The sequence below is a fragment of the Amblyomma americanum genome, chromosome 1 (genome assembly GCF_052857255.1).
Source record: "Amblyomma americanum isolate KBUSLIRL-KWMA chromosome 1, ASM5285725v1, whole genome shotgun sequence".
In the NCBI taxonomy this organism is placed as follows: domain Eukaryota; kingdom Metazoa; phylum Arthropoda; class Arachnida; order Ixodida; family Ixodidae; genus Amblyomma; species Amblyomma americanum.
In genome coordinates, this window is record NC_135497.1 from 37,631,925 (window position 1) to 37,647,746 (window position 15,822).

Genomic DNA, 15,822 nt, shown 5'->3' on the forward strand with positions numbered 1-15,822 from the left:
TCACGATACTGTTACGCATAATGGTACGTTCGGCTGAGGAACGCCTGCGCAACGCTGTTTAGAGCCCACCCGATATGGAAATATTTTTTTCTTCTTAACGTTCGTTGTGTACAACGTAAGTACTATAACAGTGAAGCGCATTTGCACACGTGTTTTTAATGTGATTGCGTTTGTTTACATTCCTTTTCTGGTGAGCAAATATTTGTTTGGCTCACAAGTGCAATCCCGCTTGCCGAAATGTATTCATTCAATTTTGTGCTGAATTTGTATTGGGGGGCCGAGGCCCCGTCAGGCGTTGTTACGCCTTTAGCTTTGAAAAAATTCAACAGCGCACCTTAGCCGAACGTACAGTCTTTGTCAAAAGTACACAGCCCAAGGGGTATGCTTCTAAGCCCTTCAGCGTGTCTCCTCTTGCATCCCAAGGGACCGTAATCTCACGAAGGCGGGAGGAACTACAGTCCTCAACTCTCGCAAGCTTATGACTGTCAAATGTGCTTAAGACCTCCGATACACGGCTTGGAAGCAAACCCCTTGGACTGCATATTTTTGACAAAGACTGAGTGTACCCGGAACGCTGCGCAAGGAACAGTCTCGCAAGGCGTACCGTTTTGCTCGAGGCCGATAACCACCGGCCGGGACCTCAACATTCATGGTCCAGTCCCTTACAAACCAGCAGGGCATCTGCAAAGCAACGTGGCGCCGGACGTACACAAGTTTATGCACCGTTTGGTTCTCTACTGGCGGTTCAACTGCGTAGTACGATACGTATTGAGGCGGCTGCACCAGTGCCTACTTTCCTTCCCACCGTATCCACGGCTGGCCCTGACTGACCGCAACCTCATCCGTGGATGGATCTCTGTGCAGCCGCCTCCGGAAAGTCTTTGTTGAAAGTGACACATTATACTTCCGCGTAGTGCTCGGACATTACGTGAATGGATACCCAGAATAACCGGCAAGCCATTTTTGTAACTCGTTGAAGCAACGTCTTGTATGCCAGTCCCACTTTGGGAGCTTTATAGGAAGGCCCTGCAAGTTCGCTGTCTATGCAGGCCCGTGGCAGCCGGGGGGAACGCGGTGCTCTGAAAACCTATGCAGTGGCTATAATGTAGCCCACCGTTCAGCGACACTAACGCCGGCGCGGCCAGGTAGCCTTCGAATCGGCCGCCGGGCAACTGAGCAACACGCTTTATAAGGTCGCGTTGTTTATTACGGGGGAACCCTCTTTACTTTCCAACCAAATTTAATAAGGCTTGGATGCCGATGTAGTTCTCTGCGCCGATTCCAAAAATGCTGTTATTTTTTGTGTGGACCAATGACTTCGTAATTACAAACAATGCTGTACGGTTTGCAAAACAATCTGAAAATAACCGTTTAACAATAACTTATTAATGCATTGTGGAAATGGTCCATCTTGCGGAGATCCGGGCCGCTTCTGGACACATAAAGCAGCCACCCGGTATATGTTTTTTTTTTTCGTCAGCAGTATGAGGGAGTATTTTTAAACGCGAAACCTGCCAAACGCGGAGCGATCACGGCGGGCATGGCGTCCAAGGTGGCGTTCCCGTCTTGCAGCGGCTAGGAAGCCGACGTGTACAGCCTTCCCGATTTTTAATAATACAGCGCCAGCGTCGACCACACTGCTGGTCAGCGCCTTTTAACGTCGATAAGCGTGCAAAACGGCGAGAGTTCGCGCACGCACGCGCACTAAGGGAGAGCGTCGTCTGCTACGCTGTTCCGATCACGAGGACACGCACCCTATACCCCAATATTTGTTCGCAAAAAAACCGGCGGGCACTACAGCACATGTTCATGACTAAGATGCAACACTGAGACCCGCCTTTCCTCTTTTAGATGCTTTTTTTATACCGTCTAGACTGATTAAAGAGCTGGTTTTATCGTGTTTCCCACTTCCCACAGGGCTGCTCAAATCAGAGGGTCCCAGACAATGATTTCCACGTGCTGCTGTATTTCTTTCCTTTGATTTTTGTCTTATCTTAACTCTGCTTCGCCAGCGCGGCCTCCCGTAATAGGAAAAAAAAAAAGAGGGAAAGCACGTATCAGTGTCACATCTTAGTCATGCACATGTGCTCCACTGACCGCCGGTTTTTTTTTTTTTGTGCAAACAAGTATTGGGGCAGGGTGTGTGTCCTCGTGATCGGAACAGCGTAGCAGACGACGCTCTTCCTTCGTGCGCATGCGCAAACCCTTGCCGTGTTGCACGCTTATCGCCGTTACAAGGCGCTGACCAGCAGTTTGGCAGACGCTGACGCTGTATTAATAAAAATCGGGAAGTCGGTACATGTACGCTCCCTTGCACCGACCCTGCTCTGCTGTTGGACGGAGCAGGACTCTACAGTTTATTTAACACAGTCACAGAACTTGCACAAAGCGTACAACGGCCTGGCATCCGGTGCGCTGCGCCAGCCGCGGAATGTCGCTACTTGAATCCCACACAGCTGCATGCGGGTATAGTGACGAGGTGCACTTGTGACGGAGGTTCTCGACCACGTCAAGCAAGCCGCGCTGGAGCGCCCTCGGACCCTCACGTGCTCCCTGCCGCCGCCGTGGGGAGACCAGAGGCTCCCGAGATTAGGCCCAGTGATCGCCGAGGAGATTCGCTCTTGGATGCATGTTCCGACGATTTCGAGCCATTTATCCGGAAACCCACTGCCCGCGGCACTGGAATCGGAGCAAAATCTCGGCAGGCTCAACCAGATGTTTACTTTTCTGCATCTGCAGTGCAGGGCACCAGTGCAAATACATCGATGATAGCCTTTTTTTTTTAGTCACTACTTAACACAGTTCCAGCAAAAAATCTTGTTCAAAGCCTCGGAGTAACTCGGATAAGCTTCGGGTTAGTTCGAAAGAGCGTCGCACAACTGCAACCAATGGGAGGGTGACCTTGGCACTCGCAAGGTCCCTTGCTTTCGCCCATCTACTCGGTTTAACTACGTTAAATTCTTGTTATTGGGGTTTCATGCCTTACAGTTCCAAGGTACCCAGCCTACGTACCTTGCATTACCGCACGAATTGCTGTGAAGAAAGCTCTTTTTGCTGGTTGCGCTAAGTGGAAAGTTGCATTCAGCAGCTCTCTCCAAGGTGAGTACAACATTGTGCTCGCGGTTCATAGACAGCGAATTAACGGTCGTAATAGCAGAAACGTCAGCACGCCACGAAACCATTAGAAGCTTCAAGCTGCACCTAATTATTTTACACATAATGGCGGCCAGAATATTAACTGGATCGCCCACCAATATGCAAATAATCAGACAATAACTACGAAATTTTTCTTCTGAACATTTTTTTTTTGTCATTTATATTCACGATTTGTTATTACAGACGACTCACTTTATGGACAGTTCTGCTCGGAAACGAAGGTGTCCACATTAGCGAGGCACGACCTTATCGACACCAGTTTTTCGAAAATGTGATTCTGTTGCCCGCTGCAGCAAAAGAAATGTAGGAACCGCACACGGGCGAAACCGAACCCTCGCGGCCCAGGACATCCTGCAGCAACGCCTAAAATGCCAGAGCCGGTCTGCGCATGCACGAGGCACTCCGATCTGTCCCTGCTTAGGCCCACGGGTCGAGGTGACACACCGCGACGAGTATCGGTCGGTATTACGGACAGTCAGGCATCGAGTCGTTGTTATGCGACCAGGGTGTCTGCCGGCTACGGGCCACCGGCACAGACGCCCGCCGAGCACCGGCGTCGGTGAGGTATAACGAAGCGAAATACAACGCAGAAACCGCGCTGGACAATTTTACCCTCCCTTCATCAAGAAAGGAACTCCTCCGGCGCCGCACACGTGCTCTCATCCCTCCGTGTGCGGTAACCCTCCCCCGCGGTCTTACCCGTGCAGAGGAGGTTGCGCTTAGGAGCATCCGGGTCGGGGTTGCCCTCACACCAGCCATCACTCGGAAAAGGCCACAGTACCGAGAATTGTTTCCTCGCATAAGGTGTCCGATATGTAAACACGAGGACATTGAGGCCGACATTCATCACTTACTGTGGGACTACCCAGCTCTCAAGCCTAGAAGGATCCGGCACCTGGTGGTAGCAGGTCTTTCACCAAGCAACCCTGCTTCATACATTGCCTGGACGCAGGGACCGTACCATCGTTCTCTACTCGACTTCATCAAATCGGCTAACCTTTTTCCATTCATTTAATCTCTACTACATCATTCATCACACCTTCACCCATCATTGATGCCCTGGGGCAATAAATTTCGCTTTAAAAAAAACCGCGTTGGCATACGCGGTATGCCGACCGAGATCGGCCCGAGCGAGCCGCCAAGTTTCAGAGCTTGGCGTCGTTTGCCGGCATTTCGAAAGGCGCCGGAGTGCGCACCGCGTGTGCACGAGAGCAGACAGCGCTGCCAACCGTGCGCCGCGACTTTTGGGGCCCAGGTCAACAGAGTTGCTGCTCTTCCCTAGCTGTGACGTAATATCCCAGACCGGCGTTCGAAGCCGAAATCGGTCGATATATAAGGTTAGGCAAGGCACTCGAGAATACGTACGCGCTTTGACTGTGAAAGCATTGTTTTTATTTTTTATTCCTTTTCCTTCCTCCAACACGCCTACTCATGAGCATGCAAGACTTTTTTCCAGTTCCGTAGTGCCTTTCGTTCCAGTAACCCGTCGCCACTGGAACGAAAGGCACTATGGAGCCTTCGAGACGACACAACCATCGTCGTGCTCCCTGCAGACAAGGGCATCTCAACAGTGGTGATGGACCGCCGCAACTACGAGGAAAAAGCATCGGCCCTGCTGGGCAGTGGGACATATGACAGGATTCCCAAGGATCTGACTTCGACCACTCAAACAACGCTCAACAGAATTCTAGCGGGCATATTCAAGCGGCACCCTTACCTCCAGCTAACCTCCAGAAATGGCTCAGCCCCGAGCTTTTACGGGCTACCTAAAATTTACAAACCTGACATCCCACTGCGGCCAATTGTGGACTTCACTCCGTCTCCTCTCCGACGTCTTTCCAACTACCTTCACAAGGTACTGGCTCCGCTCGCCGGCAGAGCACCCACGCATGTACGGCATTCGGGACACTTCGTGCAACTTGTCTCGGACCTGACGATTGAAGAAGACGAAAGCCTGGTCTCGTTTGACGTGGTGTCGTTAATCACCAGCGTTCCGGTGCCCCTGGCTGTGGCCGCTGCTCATCGCCCACTCCAAAACGACCGAACCTTGCACGAGAGAACACCACTCAGCGTCGACGAGGTGTGCCGCCTTCTTGATTTCTGTATTCGCAGTACCCATTTCACCTACACGGGAGATTTTTTTCAAGCAAACAACCTGAACTGCCATGGGGGCGTCGATATCGGTCACAATGGCTAATTTAGCCGTGGAAGACGTCGAAAGCCGGGCGCTTGCCACCTTCAATCCCGAGCCAAAGTTGTTCCTTCGATATGTAGACGACTGCTTTTGTGTGGTGAAAACGTCAGAAGTAGAAAACCTCCTAATCCATCTAAATTCAACAGAACCGGCCATACAATTTACAGTTGAACGTGAGCAGCAGGGCAGCCTGCCTTTTCTCGACGTTCTAGTCACAAGGCACGACAAAGGCTTGCGGTTCTCGGTATACAGAAAACCAACCCACACGGGACGGTACCTCCATTTCAATTCGAATCATCCCACTCCCCAGAAGGCATCTGTCATTACATCTTTATTGAAGAGAGCCGACACCATATGTTCTTCACATGAAGAAAAAAGTAACGAGAAGAACCGAGTAATCTCCGATCTCCGAAAAAATGAGTACCGCAGTTCATTCATCCGACGCGTCAGCCAAAAACAAAAAAAAACAGCTCTATTCCTTCCCCAAGCACACGCCAGAACCGGAAACGTGTTTGCATACCATACGTGAAAGGCGTGAGCGAGACGCTGGCTCGAATTCTCGGTAAAGAAGGGTTGCTAACAACGCACAAACCGGCTACCACCATCGGACGCTTCCTCCCCCGCCCGAAAGGCCGTCACCAAAAAGAAAGGGCCCAAGAGGTTTTATACAAGATTTCCTGCTCAGTCTGCCCGGCCTCTTACGTGGGGGAAACGAAGAACTTCGCCGAAAGAATGTGGCAACACAAAGCGGACGTCCCACAAATGAACCGTCAGCGCAGCACGGTGGCCGAACACTGCGAGGAATGTGACCACCGAATTGACTTTGAAGGCACTATTGTACTGGAGACCGAAGCTAACCAGCGCAGGGGGCTTCTGCTGGAGTCGTGGCACATACAACAGAGACGAAGGAATGTTAATCGCTCCTTGGGGAAACTTCCTTCGTCTTACATCCATGGTTTGAGGCCATTGAGCCGGAGGTATTCAACACCAGGGCTTAAAAAGCCAAGCTGCGCCTCGCCCGTAGTCACACCGTGAAGAAGGGACCGAGCCGGTCTTGAAATGTCGTTTTTTTTTTTTTCAAAAATTAACCTAAGGAAGAAATTTCTCTTTTCCGGGTCACGTGGATCACCGGCATCGCTGCATATAATGCTTTCGCATTAGTAATAAATAATTTACCGTGAGGCCTGTAATACGCGCCCCGGGGCAATACGCAACGTTTGAAAGAAAGAACGCGCCAACCAAGCGTTTGGTGTCTTCACCCCTTTAAAAGGTTCTACTAAATATCTCCTATGTCAGCCAGTTGTTATTTCCTTGCACTTGCTTCCCTCACTCAGAAGAACGCAGTCGCCATATCCTTGTGAGCCTTGATCACTCGATGCTGGCTGAAGCATTGCCTTCAACAATTCTACCCGGAATGCACACAAAGTCTGCTCCAATCCAGGACAATGTATAGCGCATCATTTTTGCAAACGAGTGGCGAAGCACAGTTGCACAAGTGAGACTATAGAAAAGTGCAAACGCAGCAACTCCATGCAGTTGCGCCCATCTTCAACGAATACGAGTGAGGTCGCACATTACGGTTATCATGATGGGCGTCCCACGCGTGCGACAGAAATCCTCCACGCGGTAACTGGTGGGAGGGAAGCGAGGCACTATAATGCCTTAGCACAGCGCGCGGATAATAAAAGCTCGCAGCGTGCCTCAACCGAACCACAGCGAGCGACGCGACATCATTCTGCGTTGGAGCGCGTTCCTCAGTACCGCCAAGTACAGATCACGAATTTCTTCGAAATGGGATCAATCGTTACCAAGCCTACACAACTGCATGACTCTCAGAGTGCACATACAGGCGGATCGGGCCTCGCAGCCATTTTCGCAGTCGGTCACGTGATGTTTTCAAAAAACGGGCTTTACAAACTAACTGCCAGTCAAAATTTTAACCGCATCGCGTACGATGGTGTCTACGCCGTCGGCGCGTGCCGCAAGCTGTCTCTCGCACTCGATCATTTCACTCACGCTAGGCCTAATCTGCCGGCCAGGTTCATAAGCACATGCAAGCCCGGGAACGTCGATCGGCCTCCATCGCGGTCGTGTTGTTTTCTAAGCGCGGGAGAAACGGGCAGGGCCTTGAAAATGCGTGCCAAAACTTTCCCGGGCCGAAGGTGGGATCAAAAATACGAATCGTTTTTATTGCTCCACTAACTGCCAACTTCGGGACATTAGGAACGAATGCCGCGAGACGGTCGCGTTCGTTACAAGCGGGCTTCGACGGGCCTAACATTTTGAAACGGCGGCAACTACTGTTCAGAGCAGCGAGTTTGGCGCAATTTTCCCAGGATTGCGCAGCTTATCCAGTTTGGTGCAGTGTGGCGTGGCGTCACTGCGCACCGCTGCACAATGCCCTGCCGCTGCTTGTCCATCTCATCGCAGCCAGACGACAGCCGGCACTGCACGTCCGCCATCGGAAAGGCCCTCACATCCGCCTTAGTCGTATAAAGACAGAAAACTTGCGAATAAAGCGTCGGGTACCATAACGTTAAAAACGGCGTGGAGCATTCTTGCGATTTTTCCGACCAGTGTAGACGGATTCAGTTGTACGCGCCCACATTCTGGAAACAAGCGATCAGAAGGGTTGAACTGCAAGCAAATGCGGCACCAGCCACACAAGTCGCAGTCTGTTTGCGCACCTCGGGACATTACCGCTGCAAGTGCCAATGCCTGAACGTGCACCCGTGCGAACAAGCGCACTGATGCGCCGCCGTTTCATTCGTGGACATGAAGGTAGCGAGGGTTTTCAAGGCAAGCCTTGTTCGCGTCAGGAAAAAAGCACCATCTCAACAAATGCGCATTTAACAACATAGTATGCGTGCATTGATATCGGGCCACGTGGGGGACTCACTTCATCCCGTCTTATACGGTTTTCAAAGACGAATGAGAACCGGTGCCCCATTCATTAAAAAGGCAACGTCTTTTGACCTGAACCTTACATTCAGACTGGTACTCGTACCACGCGTCAGCGAGGTTCAGTGCAACAGTGGAATGCGAACACATCTCGACCAGTAAGCAGAGGGGCTCAACGACACCCGCGTGTCTCGCGAATGGAAGCTGACTGGAGTGCAAGACAGTCACATCACCCTTCGCCATCGGGTCCACTGAGCTGTCGTCTTGGAGCCGCTTTGCTCGAATCTTTATCAAACAATCAATCAATCAACGTTTTATTTCCCAGCAATTCGTATAGAAAGGTGTACTGGTCAATCTAAGCACATTGTGCTTGTTAGAGGACCAGGCAGCCAGTGTTACATCTTATAAGATGATATAAGGCATTATACATTCATAATAAAGATTAAAAATCGATCATAAAAATAAACAGAAAAATAATAATACAACTTACATGCAAATCATGCAATCATATATACAGAAAAGAAAACGAAAGATCGCCAAGTTTCCCGATCAGCAAAAGTAAAAGTTTTACATATTACAAGACAAAGTCAAAAACCATTTTCTTACACCTGTCAGCACTTTAGCTCGTGATTTTAAACCATACAGTGTTTCACTGAATTCATTAAATATCTCAGGTACATAAAAATTTCTGGCTTTCCTTCTCGTAAAGACTCGTGGTTTAACATATTTCTCAGCTTTCCGTAATTATACATCTTTTTTTTTTACTAATACTTCAGCTCACGCGCTGGAAGTATTCCTAGAATGCGGTATTTCTTCTGTATCTCTGCTTGTTCCCATTCTGTTCCATGGGTTATGCTGTTGTCAATTCTTGTAACTACGCGGTTAATATTTTCTTTTTATGCTCGTCCCTTTTCTATCCCTGTCCCAAAAGTGAAGAAACGTCCCCGCGAGAAGCCGGCAGCACGCTTCGGAGGGGACCCCGCGAGCGTGTTTACCACTGCCCGGGACCTTGAGCCAGGCTATCGCCTATCGGGCCGATAAGAGGAGGAGGAGGAGGAGGTTCGCTTACCCCAACCAGCAGACGACGCCTCCAGCCGCTGGGCCGCCCGGTCAAGTCCTTCCGGTTGGACACATCCTTGAGAACGCTGCGACAAAGGGAGAAGGAAGCGTCAGCTGAAACTGGAGGCGACACAACCGGGCCAAGAACTAGAAGACCCCCGAGAAAGCTCTGGAGAGCCGGTGCTCCCAAAGATGGTCAATGCAGAGCAGAAAAGAACGTTACAGGCAGGAACTGCACAGATCTCCGGCGGTGAAGAATGACAATGTACCAAGCTCTGTTCTCGTAATCACATCCAAAGCCTCGTGCTGCGAATCGAAACAAATCGCCTGTCCGACTCCTCGGTCGCATAGCTACGGCCCACGCAAGGCCTTGCCTCTAGAGAACACTACACTTTTCGTCATGCAGGCATACTCGCAAACACTTTGCTGGAAGCCAACATCGTGTGAATTCATTGAAAACACGAGTAATAGGGGGAAAATAGGGATCACCAAGAGCCATTCGCAGCAGCCTCCGCGCGTTTTGTAGCAGGATCTCGATGCTGAGAAATGTGAAAATACCCTAGGCATTTCCGCTAAGGTAGAACTGCAAGCTGGGCGAGTTGGTTAAACAACATGGACGAAGGACTCGCAACTGAAACTGTATGTTAGGCACCGAAGAAAAATGCTACACTGCGCATACCCAGGCGACTCACAGGATTAAAACAACTCTCAAGTGATCTCGTTTCTTTTTTTTTTTTGTGACGCGCAGTGTAACGTGTTTCTTCGATGCCTAATATACAGTTTCAGTTGCGAGTCTCCTCTTCCTTCGTCCGTGTTGTTTCAACGTGTCATTTCCGCTAACCTCACCATGGGGTTAAGGTTTAGACACGTGCCGCACGAAGACTTGATGAGAGCAGGTTTATCTCGATCAGACCTACACATTCTTAACTGCGCGTAATTTGCCAATTATATACTAACAGTGATTGAACTAACTTTTGTACTCTTAACATCAGTGCCCGTTTCAGTTTTCCGCAACGCAGCTTTACCGGTTTTATTTTTTTTTTACAATTACAAGCTGAATGAATGAATGAACTTTATTTCCAACAGATTCTTTCCTTACAATTACAAGCTCAAAATAAAGCACGCAAGATTTAAAAACTCGCGCGTCGCGTTGTGAACACTGTTAGCACTCAACCATTCCGGGATGACCGCGGGAGCCATTGGGATCGCGGTACAGCTGCACGAGTAAGACCACTGCAGATCCCAGCGGATTTGAGGAACGCGAAGGCCGATGGACAGATGTTAGGAGCGTCCCTTCGAGACCCGCCGTCGCCAGGTGCCGGATTCTCGTCGGCTTCAGTGCAGGTGGCGGATATCGGCCTCAGTATTCCCCGATTCTCCGAAGCGCAAAGACTGCGGGGCAGAACGCGTACGGGGTCGGAGGTGCTCCTTCCTGGTCGTAGTGAGGGGGGGGGGGCATTCTCCAGATTTAGGAGCCAAGGCCGATGACGTGGCTGATGCGTGTCGGCACGGCTAAGGAAGGTCACGTGGAATCGATAAGAATCTGCTGCGGGATGCGTGCCGGCAGACGATGGGTGCTTTTGGCAAATTTCTGGACTGGGACTGACGAGTCGGAGTAAGCGTGTTACTTGAAGGGCGTCGGTGCCGATGACAATATAGACCGTAGGAATTCAAAAGAAAACATTCGACACAGGTCCGTCTGGTTCGGAACGGAATTCAGTTAGAAAGGACGGCAGACCAAAAAATTTTAAAACCACTCCCTAGGAACCCTTTCACCCATTTGCATCCACGGTCTACGTTCAGTGACCCGGCGGATCACTAAACGAGGGCTTAAAAAGGCAAGCTGCACCTCGGCCGCAGTCACACCTGGTGAAAGAAACGAGTAGCTTCTGAAACGTCGCGTGTTCGCTTTTTACGCGAACTATATATGGAAGATCATCTCTTTCCCCCTTTTATGCTGGGCTTTCGTCCAGGTCTTTCTACGCAAGACCACATACTCCTCAAACACGAAGTCATCACGGGGATACCTCCCCGCGTTCTGGACGGCATGATCACGCCATCACCGGGGTCCCAGGACACGCAGGTCTCGATGGCAGTATTAGAGCAGATGCTCTATATTACACCAACCGAGCGGGGCACACTGACTGTACTCTCTACCCCCTCTCAACCAATTTTCAACACGCCTAGAGACCCTCCACCTAAATAGGCGTCTCTACCGCCCGCCACATCAGAAACTTTCCCCGCAGAACTCCTACCACCTTAGACGCACCCAAACAGTTACTTTCCCCAATCTCCACCACCTACACCGCATTCACCCAACATTATACGCAGACACATGTCCTCGGTGTGGCGAAATTCCCGCATTCACGCACATTACATGGACAATGCTCAGCTAAACCGAACCACTTAAAGCCGCACAACGCGGCGCTGGAGCAGTGGGAGGTGACGCTGCCCAGCGGCACCCTGGAAGACCAGGAGGCACTAATCGTCAATCGCCAAAGCGTCGGCGGAAGCCACTGGAGTCTTGCAATGTTTATTCTCTCTCGCTTTTTACGTGACAGCGTCTACAGCTCGTTCGGCCGAAAAGCCGTCGCAGTAACCTTATACCTGTACACGGGTACGTTGAAATGACATTCGAGTCGAACGGCATTCGAAACTTCGAATGGCATTCGGACTGGACGGACCCGCACGGTGCTACACTATTCCAAAAGCATTCGAAAGCTTCAGTATTCTGCCGCCAAGCTACGGGGGCGCTGCTGCCGTCAAGTTTTGTTTTAAACAAATATATCAGCAACAATTAATTTGTATAGTTACAGTCCGCTATAAAATTGCTACTTTTAAAACTAACATGTCATTTCTAATAAACTCTACTTTTTATTCATTACTAAACGCCTCTGTTCTAACAGAGGCCCAAGCCCATAGCCGTGCCATTTTTTGTGTGCGGTCTGTTGGCTACATTGGGCTCTATCTCCTGCGTGTGTCGCAAAAAAACGAAAAAGTGCAATAAACTTCACTGAATAAAAAAAAAGCTCACTTAAAATGTACGCACAGACGCACATGCACACAAAATAAAAAGACAAAACACAGCAAAAGCAACAGCACAAAGTGAAAAAACTGGCACCGGGCCAAAATGGCTGCCTTTGTTTCCTACGATGGGTTCCAGGTTATGCGGTAAATAATTGCTTGCTAACAAAACTTCTGGAAAAGATCCGTATAGTGTATATAAATAGTATTTAGAATTTCATCGTTTAACGAACGTATTTGCTCTTCAAAACTTATGCTGCCACCTATGGCGCGAAGACGCTGCGGTAGAGAGTAGTCGCGCTTGCGCCTCGAAGGCATTCCAAAATCTCGAATGTCTCCGCGGATCTCCGTCGACTCGAATGTCATGTGAACCGAATGCCGTTCAAGAACGTCGTGTAGCAGCGCAGGTTTGCCAGTCGAGTCGAATGACATTCGTTTGGAAGGCATTCGAAACACCCGTGTAGCACAGGTGTAAGATTGACAGGAAGGCCCCAGAAACGTGGCGAAAATATTCCCAGAAGTTTCAAATGAGAAATAAATTCGCCGGAATTTGGGTTCGAACCAAGGCCCTCTGCGTGCCAGGTGGGCACGCAGCGCATATGCCCCAAAGGGTCGTTAGTTCGAACACGTTAGAGGGGCACCAAATGAATGCGCTGTGGTGTGAAATTTTCATCGGTGATCGGTAATCATTAACGTGATGGGCGATTGCAATTATAGCTGATGAACGTAATTGGTAATGTCATTGTGGATTGGCAATCCCTGAAAAATGAGAAAGAAGGAATAAAAGATAAAACGAAGGAAAAGGAGCTACCGCGTCTACTCTTAAGGAGAAGCTTAAGAGTCCTCCTAATTTTCATTTTTTTTTCGCTTGGCATTCTTCCTAACTTAAAAGGGAGCATGGGAATGGCGGCCACAGAGCAAAGCGCCTCTTTAGCAGCTATCAGCACAGAAGGAGAAGTGAGGTGCCGGGAGTCGAAGCCTGGAGTGGACGTCTTATTAGGGGAAGTGGCCATTTCGCAGGCCTAGCTAGATGCATGCATCATCTGCCCAGATCACGACGGAGCCATCCGGCAGGCCGGCATCTTGTTCCGTGCATTCGGTCGCGAAAGGACGACGCTGCAGGTTTGTTGTCGCCCAGTTGCACAAACTGCCAGGGACGAAGAACTGGAAGAGTGACGACGCATAAGCCCCGAGAGCACACGTTGTGTGCCAAAGGCTGGCCCTGCGAGCACCACCTCGTTGCGGCGCCAGCTCATGTATAGCGTGTTTATAGCCGCGCATTCTCTTGGAGCACCACAATCGGCGTGATAAGGGGAAACCACGCGATGTCCCTCCTTGCCTCTAATGTGTTCAACTGTTTCTACGGATTTACCGCCCACCGCATGCGCGTCATCTTGGTTAGATTTAGTTTTGTAGTTTCGCGTTCTACGACATCCAAAGAGTACAGGGCGCTGCCTCTCGAGTTATGTCAAAGAGCCATTCCTTCTTCATTTGTCTTTTATATTTGCTACACAGTTCAGCCTTTTTTTCTATTGAATTAATCCACCTCTTACCCTGTACATTTTTTACCTGTCCTGGTTTCCTGCATACTTACTGGTTAGTTTCCCAGTTCTATTCCGCCGTTCTGAGTCAGCGCTCTTTCTGTGCAAGTATTCGAATACCTTAGCTGTCCACCTATTACCGTCCAATTGCCTCGGACGTTATAGTATGTTACTCCGAGCTCCCCGTGCTTCGAACGATGCCCAGCCCACTATCCCACTACTCGGCCTCATTTGTGGTTTTGCAGTGGTGCCAATCTTCAAACAGCTCTCTGATATGTCTCGGGTGAACTGTTTCCCATTAAGCACAGAACCGCATTCCCGAAGCAAGTAATGCCCTGTCTCTTCGCCCTAGCAGTCCTTCGTAGCCACTGCGGCGGCTTGGTTCCCACACACAGGAAGAGCGCACGGAGCCCCGATCAGTCACGGTAGTTGTAACTTCGTGGCACCAGCGATGCATCTTGAGGCACGCGTAGTTCTGGCCTCACCGGCCAGACTAGAGTCACTAAATAAAGGCTTAGAGTACCGTCACTGCAGCACGGCAGTAAGCAGGGGCGGCCATTTTGTTGTTTATCATTGTTGCCAGATTGCCTCTTCGGCGACCTCGCCGCTAACTTTGGCCCGGCCAATTTGTAAACAACGCTGTCAGCCACCCTGCGCTGCGGCGGGGATCGTAGCCGTACGGCATGGAAAGCGGAAAGCGCATGAAGCGTTTTCCATCATTCTGCGAGTTGAAACAGCCAACAACGCAGCAAAACGGCATCCTCGTATGCTCGTGTGCAGCTGAAATGCTGCGAGGCGCGGAATCCTCTGGTCACTGAGTCGGTCACCGGCAGCACTCGCAGCGTCGCAGCACTAGGACTACCAGAGTTGCCCGACTGAAAACGCATAAGCCACAAAATGGCAGCCCCCATGAACCGTCGCAGTGTAAACAAATATCACGTGATGCAAACTGACCAATGATCGTGGCGGCGGCGCAGAACAATAGGAGAAAAGAGTGCCGGCACTCTAGGTCTATTTAGTGACTCTAGTCCAGACCATTTCCTCGCACTGTTAACATTCAGGCTGCTCGAGTGGCGTAAGACGTCTCGAGATCACTTTGCGCACCGCCACCACCACGTCATTGGAAGTGGCTCATTTCCATTACCACTCGGATTTAATCGGACCAACTTCCTGTGGACACTGACGGCGCTATTACAACGGGCGCGAGGTTATGCCAACGGAGGCATGACGGTGCTGCGCCCCGATAAATGCCAGGGCACCAGCGATTTCCCAAAGAGTGTCCTCCGCCCCCCTCCTCTCCCTTTCACCACCCCCGGGACGGCCTTGGGGCCATCGGCGGCGCACTGCCTCTGGCGACCCCGTGACCTCGCGAGACAACGAGGCACGTATCGCGCCAAGCAGCTTTGCACAACGCGAACGCTATGGCGGAACGCGGCCTCGTTCTGGCCGCGCTTTCGCCGCGCAAGTCGGGCGCAATTTTGGTTACACCTCGCCCCACTCCTTCCGCGGAGCTGCCCCAAAGCGTTCTCACGTATTCGTGTAACATGGACGCACGTGAGCCACATCTTATTCACATCGCTCCTGGAGCCATGTGACACACCCCACGACTCCCAAAAGCGAGATCAACCGCGGCGGCTGTGTTTCTATGGAGGAAAAACGCTGAAGCGCCCGTGTGCTGTGCGATGTCAGTGCACTTTAAAGATCCCCAGGTAGTCGTAATTCCGGAGCCCTCTACTACAGCACCTCTTCTTCCTTTCTTCTTTCACTCCCTCTCTTATCCCTTCCCTTACGGCGCGGTTCAGGTGTCCAACGATATATGAGACAGATACAGCGCCATTTCCTTTCCCCAAAAAACCAATTATTATTATTATTATCTTCCATAAAAGGCGGTACTCGTGTTCGAGCACTGCACAGGCTTTTGATTCATTAATGCAGGGCGAAGTCACT

The 15,822-nt window shown here is 50.6% G+C and overlaps 2 protein-coding genes across 3 annotated transcripts in view; one reads left to right on the top strand and one right to left on the bottom strand.

Moving 5' to 3' along the window:
* LOC144112662 (M-phase inducer phosphatase 1-B-like) overlaps window positions 1-15,822 on the bottom strand; it is a 179,030-nt gene that overhangs the window by 110,582 nt on the left and 52,626 nt on the right. For both annotated transcript variants that reach the window (XM_077645472.1, XM_077645473.1), the window contains one exon: window positions 9,321-9,396. In XM_077645472.1, the coding sequence (XP_077501598.1) occupies window positions 9,321-9,396 (76 nt within the window). The remainder of the gene's footprint in view (window positions 1-9,320; window positions 9,397-15,822) is intronic.
* Window positions 5,320-5,954, top strand: LOC144132243 (uncharacterized). Its single transcript, XM_077664498.1, has one exon. It carries the CDS (start codon window positions 5,322-5,324, stop codon window positions 5,877-5,879), a length of 558 nt encoding a protein of 185 aa, XP_077520624.1. The 5' UTR covers window positions 5,320-5,321; the 3' UTR covers window positions 5,880-5,954.